General features: G+C 42.2%; 1 protein-coding gene across 1 annotated transcript in view; it reads left to right on the top strand.

Annotated features, from left to right (window-relative positions):
- Nucleotides 1-5,639, top strand: part of LOC107712391 (serine/threonine-protein kinase STK11-like) — a 12,225-nt gene extending 6,586 nt beyond the window's left edge. The window contains exons 6-7 of the mRNA XM_016517629.1: nucleotides 544-793; nucleotides 5,140-5,639. Coding sequence (XP_016373115.1) covers nucleotides 544-755 — 212 coding nt within the window. The 3' untranslated portion in view covers nucleotides 756-793; nucleotides 5,140-5,639. The remainder of the gene's footprint in view (nucleotides 1-543; nucleotides 794-5,139) is intronic.
- The last annotated feature ends 2,144 nt before the right edge of the window (nucleotides 5,640-7,783 follow it).

Raw genomic sequence — 7,783 nt, 5'->3', positions numbered from 1 at the left:
AAAGAAAGTTTCCTGTGAGGGGGAGGTTTAGGGGTAGGGTTGGTGTAGGACAATAGAATATACGGTCTGTACATTAGAAAAACCATTACGCCTATGGAGAGTCCCCACAAGGATAGCTGACCAGACATGTGTGTGTGTGTGTGTGTGTGTGTGTGTGTGTGTGTGTGTATGTGTGAAGGTGGATTTGAGCTGTTAAGGAAATTTTTGCATTAATGTGTGTTTGGGGCAAGTTGTCACATTTAAATATTTTATTTTATAAGTAAATAAAACAGATTATTGGAGTACATTTTACAAGAAAATGCTGATTCACTTTTTCTACTTTAAAATTTCATGTTTAATTCAATATGTTACTTGCTGATTTTTTGTTTATTATTTGTGAAATTTGCTAGCAATTTCAATTGTTTCTACGCCTATTTTTTTCAGTGAACTTTTTAATTGTAAGCCTTTCATTTTAAGTGTGTGTTAGTTTCTCTGGTTCCATACAGTTGGTTATCGTTGCTGGTGTGTTGGTCACTAACGCTCCCGTTGTGTGGGTTTGAACAGGGCAGGTCCCGGAGGATGAGGAGGATGAGGAAGAAGAGCGCGCTCCGGAGCGCACCTGTGCCGTGGCCAAACCGGTGTGTGTGAACGGGACAGAGTCGGCTGCACTCAAGCCCAAATCCGAGCGGCGCTCCAGCTCTTCCTCCAATCCCTCCAGGAAGGGCATCTCCGCCGCCAGCAAGATCCGCAAGCTTTCCACCTGCAAGCAGCAATGACCCGATGCTGCGCTGCACACCTGCGCTCCTCTGTACAGGTGAGACTCTCGTCATGGGGATCACTGTGAGCGTTATGGGGTCGCTCAGTTAGATATTTAATGTTTCTGAAAGAAGTCTCTTCTGCTCAACAAGGCTGCGTTTGTTTGATTTAAAATACAGTAAAAATAGTGAAATATTATTACAATGTAAAACAGCTGTTTTCTATGTGATTATATGTTAAACTGTAATGTATTTCTGTGATGCGCAGCTGTATTTTCAGCATCATTACTCCAGTCTTCAGTGTCACATGATTCTTCAGAAATCATTCTAATATACTGATTTGCTGCTGAAGTATTTCTAATCGAGCATATTAATTAAAAAAATGTTTAATTTTACATTTATATTAACATTTATATTAATAAAAAATTTGTATTAATAATTACATTTCATTTTAATTTCCTTAGTTAACATTTCTGATTTTTGTCAATGTTGAAAACGGTTCATATTTGTGTGGAAACCGTGATACATTTTATTTTTCAGGATTCACAGATGAATAGAAAGTTCTAAAGAACAGCATTTATTTGAAATGTAACACCATAAATGTCTTTACTGTCACTTTTGATCAATTTAATGCGTCCTTGAATAAAAGTGTAATTTTTGTATTTGGTAGTGTTTTCAACATTGATGATAATCAGAAAGAGAGTGTGTGTTCAGGGTGGGGTTCCTCTCATGCTGATGAGATGCCGCAGTGAATGTGATGACTCAGTCTCCCTCCATCACATCATCTCTCTGTCTCTCGCTCTCTCTCTCTGTCTGTCTCTCTGTCTCTGTCTCTCTCTCTCTCGCTCTGTGTCTATGTCTCTCTGTCTCTCTCTCTCTCTCTCTCTCTCTCTGTGTCTATGTCTCTCTGTCTCTCTCTCTCTCTGTCTCTCTCTCTCTCTCTCTCTCTCTCTCTGATGGAGCTGGTGACTCAGACTCTTCTCTCTCTGCGTGCGTCTATATTTAGCGCTTTCATCTTCAGCTCTCCTCGATTGGATGCAGTTGGATGGAAACCTGTTTACACTTTCACCTCGCAACATGTGGAAATTGCAAATGCAAAGGCATTATATCGCATTGTGTAACGAGAATAGCATGTAATGAATCAAAAGCAGATCACGCTGATGTTTACAGGTGAAAGAGAGGGCAAATGATTGGTTCATATTTCACCAAAAATAAATTATAATTCATATAAAGAAAATGAAGCCTATTTTAACACCATTATTATTTTTTTTGCATTAGGACATTGAGTTTCAAAAGCCCCTTATGATGACTATTAAATCAAGGCCCGAAACCATGACATGGAGCCGCTTTTTGGTGGGCTCACCACCTGCCGGAGAGGCCGTAGGGGGCTGGTGCGTTGTGATTTGGGCAGTGGTCGGGGCCGAGTGCCTGGCCGACCCAAACCTCGGGTGCCAACTCATAGTTGGGCTCACTTCCACTCACAGCTTGGGTTCTGGAGCCTCTCTTCTCGACCAAGGGTGGACTCTCCACTATTCTGCCGTTGCACAAGGTGAGAGGCGGCGGGCTGGTGTGGGCTTGTTAATAGCCCCCCAGTTCAGCCACCATGTGTTGGAGTCCACCCCGGTGAATGAGAGGGTCGTCTCCCTGCGCCTTCGGGTCAGGGAACGGTCTCTCACTGTTGTTTGTGCTTATGTGGCAAACAGCAGTGCAGTGTACCCAGCCTTTTTAGAGTCCCTGGGAGGCGTGCTAGAAAGCGCTCCCACAAGGGGCTCTGTCGTTCAACTGGGGGACTTTAACGCCCACGTGGGCAGTGACAGTGACACCTGGAGGGTGCGTGATTGGGAGGAACGGCCCCCCTGATCTGAACCCGAGTGGTGAGTTATTATTGGATACCTGTGCTAGTCACGGTTTGTCCATAACGAACACCATGATCAAGCATAAGGGTGTCCATCAGTGCACGTGGCACCAAGACACCCTAGGTCGGAGGTCGATAATCGACTTTGTAGTCGTTTCTTCTGATCTTCGGCCATATGTCTTGGACACTCGGGTAAAGAGGGGCTGAGCTGTCAACTGATCACCACCTGGTGGTGTGTTGGATTCGATGGTAGGGGAGAGGGCTGGTCAGACCTGGCAGGCCCAAATGCATAGTGAGGGTCTGTTGGGAACGTTTGGCAGAGGCCCCTGTCAGACAGGTCTTCAACTCCCACCTCCAACAGAGCTTCAACCAGGTCCCGATGGAGACTGGGGACATTGAGTCTGAATGGACTATGTTCCACACCTCCATTGTCGGGGCGGCAGTTCGGAGCTGCGGCCGTAAAGGCTCTGGCGCCTGTCGTGGCAGCAATCCCCGAACACGGTGATGGACACCGGAGGTAAGGGATGCTGTCAAGCTGGATAAGGAGTTATATTGGGTCTGGCTGACCCATGGGACTCCTGATGCCGCTGACGGGTACCGGCAGGCCAAGCAGAATGCAAAAACTTGGGCCTGGGAGGAGTTCGGTGAGGCCATGGAGGAAGACTTTCGGTCGGCCTCAAAGAGATTCTGGCAAACCGTCCGGCGGCTCAGAAGGGGGAAACAGTGTTCCGTGGTGGAAGAGGTGCATTGCTGACTTCAACTGAGGATGTCGTCGGGTGGTGGAAAGAGTACTTTGAGGATCTCCTCAATCCCTCCAACACGCCTTCAGTAAAGGAGGCTGAGGCTGGGGACTCGGGGGGGGGCTCGTTCATCACCCTGGCAGAAGTTGTAGAGGTAGTCAAAAAACTCCGCGGTGGCAAGTCTCCGGGGGTGGATGAGGTCCGCCCCGAGTTTCTCAAATCTCTGGATGTTGTGGGGCTGTCTTGGCAGACACGCCTCTGTGGCGTTGCGTGGAGTTCGGGATCAGTGCCTTTGGACTGGCAGACCCCGGGGTGGTGGTCCCTCTTTGTAAGAAAGGGGACCAGAGGGTGTGTTCCAACTATAGGGGGATCACGCTCCTCAGCCTCCCTGGGAAAGTCTATGCCAGGGTACTGGAGAGGAGAATCCAACCGATAGTTGAACCTCAGATTCAGGAGGAGCAATGCGGTTTTCGCCCTGGCCGTGGAACACTGGACCAGCTCTATACCCTCACTAGGGTGTTGGAGGGTTCATGGGAGTTTGCCCAACCAGTCCATATGTGTTTTGTGGACCTGGAGAAGGCATTCGACCGTGTCCCTCGTGGCATACTGTGAAAGGTACTTCGGGATTATGGGGTTCAGGGCTCGTTCCCTGTATGACCGGAGCAGGAGCTTGGTTCGCATTGCCGGCAGTAAGTCAGATCTGTTTCCGGTGCATGTTGGACTCCGCCAGAGCTGCCCTTTGTCACCGATTCCGTTCATTATTTTCATGGACCGAATTGCTTGGTGCAGCCAGGGAGCAGAGGGTGTCTGCAAGATATCGTCTCTGCTTTTTGCGGATGATGTGGTCCTGTTGGCTTCATCAAATCAAGACTTGCAGCGTGCACTGGAGATGTTTGCAGCCGAGTGTGAAGCGGCGGGCATGAGAATCAGCACCTCCAAATCCGAAGCCATGGTTCTCAGTCGGAAATAGGTGGATTGCCCCCTCCAGGTTGGGGGGGGGATTTGCTCCCTCAAGTGGATGAATTTAAGTTTCTCGGGTCTTGTTCACGAGTGAGGGAAAAATGGAGATGGTTCTCACTGCAGAACACAAGATCCAGGGGGCGAGGTTGGATCCAGATCCAACTCCTCCCACCTTATATATACCTAAACCTACTCGTCTCCACCCCCTAGATGTGGATCCAACCCCGCCCCCTGGATCAGTGGAGGAAGATGAGATGAGACATTAATGAGAATTAGCAGTGAAATCTGCTGAAACTGTTGTTTTTTTTTTATTTCATTGCAATGTAATAATGTAACTCATCCTGTCTGCATACAATTTTTTTAAATATTAAAATTAACTAATTAAATTACACATTACAATTACTACTAATCTGTATATGTAAATTTACTATATATATATATATATACTGTATATGTGTGTGTATCATATTTTTTATATATTTATCATATTTATAAATATATTTTTTCCACATCAGTTACATATTTTCATTTGAATGTTAATAAATATATATTTTTCATTACTAACATTAATAAATATATTTATATATTTTTTACATTACTGTAAAATAATGTCATATTTTCATAATTATATTTTGCATAGTTTCTCTATGTACATTGTTTTTGTTTTCGTTTAGATTTTTGGATGCGATATGATGGTGTTTTCACTAGTACATTTCACAAATAATAATTACAAAGAAACGGCAAGTAATTGAACACATTATAACAATAACACATTTTGAGTAAGAGTTCTTCTCTTAACGAGACGTTTCCTCATTAGCGCTCATTCTCTCTCTCTCTCTGTTCTCTGCAGGTTTATGTCGTTTCCCAGCAGTCAGTTCGAAACGCTGTTTTTTCGACGCACATTTCTGCGGTGATGATGAACTCAAACACAGTGCCAGGACTGACTTTACTCGAGAATGCTGTTAAAGAGTGGAGACGTTTCCCACAATCCTCCTCCGTGGCTGAGGATCATCCATTCGGTTTCTCTGGCGCTCTCGGATCAGACCCGACCTTCCGTTTAGTTTTAATTTACAGTCATTACCAGCCGTTAAAGATGCAGATGGTTTGATGTAAAGAATGACACAGAGATCAGTTACTGTAGAGAAATATGCTGCAGATGATGATGTTAAAACTAAACTGCATGCTGTGATGTGGACGGAGAGTTTGGACGTCTGGGTTCATTTTCCCCATTTGGTTTGTTTTTCCCGTTAAATATTTTTTAAGTATTATTTATATAAAACACATCCCAACTGAAGCTGAGCTCGTGGTCTTTATTTGCATGCGTTTCGCTGGAAAAAAGGGCTTTCACTGCGAGAAACACCTGCGGAGTCGAATGTATGGACATTTATTTTTTTATTACCGTTTCTTCCACGAAAAAAAAAATTATAATTTCTACATTTTATCTCACAATTTGAACATTGTTCCTCACAGAATTGCGAAGAAAAAAGAAGAGTTTTTTCTCTTATTTTTTAGTTTACATCTTGCAGAATTTCCGCAACAAAATTGAAAAGGTAGTTGCGACTAGTTTTTCTCGCGATTGCGAGTTAACATCTGGTTATTCTGACTTTTTTTTTTTTCGCAGTTCTGACTGTTTTTCTTACAATTCTGAATTGACATCTTTGAATCCAGTTTTTTTTCCCCTTTAAATTCTGAGTTTATATCTCACAAATCTCACAAAAAAAGTTTTTTCCTCACGATTTTGAGTTTGTCCCGCAGTTCTGATTTATTTTTCCCCTCACAATTCTATGTCGGAGTTTTTTTCTCCAAACTTCAAGAAAAAAAATCAGAATTGTGAGAGAAGTCGCAAATATCTGCAAACATTATATTGTGTTTTAATAATTATGAAAATATGCAATGCATTACAATTATATTATGAATACCTTTGTTGTATTATACATAAAGGCCTCGAGTAAAATGTTACCCAAGGTTCTGTCACCATCATGTGGTTTCAAATGCACTTTTTCATCTGTGCAACTCAAAGGAGATGTTGCTGGCCGAGGCTTTAAGTGACCTTTTAGGATGCTTTTTGTCATTTTTGGAGAGCAGCGTGAACGTTCTGTTAAACATCTCCATTTGTGCTCTACATGAAGCAGCATGAGAGTGAGTAGCTGATGCTGAAGTGTCCTGTTTCACTGAAGTATCTGTCATCAGTGTTTCTCTTAAAAATAATGCATTACAGTATTGCTTTACTTTGTTACTTTTTATGGAAAGTAATGCATTGTTACTTTTTGTCACCTGAGCTGGGCTTGTTTGTTTTTTAAATAACAAAAACCCTAAAAGTCATATTTGTGGCAACTGTAAAAAGGCCCTTTCACAGCAAAAGTGAACTGAATAATCCTCCGTCTGAAGGAAGAGTCTCTGTCTCTGCACTCGCTCCTGATTTCTCAGTCGATACATGGCCGTGTTTGAAGTCGTTGTGTAAATGCTGGTAAACGCACATCTATTCCATTACGTGGAATCGATTATTCCTGGTTTTATTAATATATTGAACTGTTTTGCTTGGTTCTCTGATGTCATTTTGCCACAGTTTGGTCAAAGCAGTAAACCGCAGGACGCTGTGGTCAGTGTCAAAAAATTATTGCTTTGTGTTTCTGACAAAATTGTTATTTGTAAATGTTTTGTTTAACATTTGTTGTCAGCAAATATGAGGAAGATTTTTCAAACAATATCTGTGAAGCTATTTTATTGGTTCAGAAATCTGAGAATCAAACGACATTTTTTGGTTTCCTCCAAATTATTATTTTTTTGTCACAGAAAAAAAAAATAGAAAAGGACATTTTATATCACTATTACGTTTTTCTTCCTCAGAATTGCAAGCTTAGGTCTCACAATTCTGACTTTATATCATAATTTTTTTTTTTTTTTGTCTTGCAATTTTGTTTATTTCAGTTATTGTTAATATATTGAACTATTAAACAATATCTGTGAAGCTGTTTTATTGGTTCAGAAATCTGAAACCATGTTTTTGATCCACCAAATCTAAGCTTCGTCTGTATCTGAGCCAAACAAAAATGAATCGTGAGAAGCAGAAAACCTGTCCGAAGCTGTACATCAGAGATGCTCTGTGGATCCGTGATCTTCTGCTGACGTTCTTCAGTGCACGTCTGGCTTTGGGTGAGTGTTTGTTTATCTGTTTTCATCTCAGAATGACTCTCACATGAACCGTAGTTCAGATACGACTCAGATCAAGATTTCTGCTCTACATCAAGAGTCTCATGAGAGCAGAGTTCCAACCAGAATCACGTTTTGCTTCACAAGGTAAAACTCTCAATTATTTAATGTCTATTAAGCACATATACCCCCAAATTATCATTACTGTAATGAATACAGATGAATATAGACATTATTTTTGTCATTTGCATTATTAAAATATTCAACATCAAGAAGATCAAGCCCTTTCTTTCAGAACATGCTTCACAACTCCTTGTTCAAGCTCTTGTTCTGTCCAAAAAATG

This window comes from Sinocyclocheilus rhinocerous, unplaced genomic scaffold (assembly GCF_001515625.1).
Source record: "Sinocyclocheilus rhinocerous isolate Xijiao unplaced genomic scaffold, SAMN03320098_v1.1 scaffold1830, whole genome shotgun sequence".
NCBI classification, from domain to species: domain Eukaryota; kingdom Metazoa; phylum Chordata; class Actinopteri; order Cypriniformes; family Cyprinidae; genus Sinocyclocheilus; species Sinocyclocheilus rhinocerous.
This window is presented reverse-complemented; position numbering and strand designations above follow the sequence as displayed.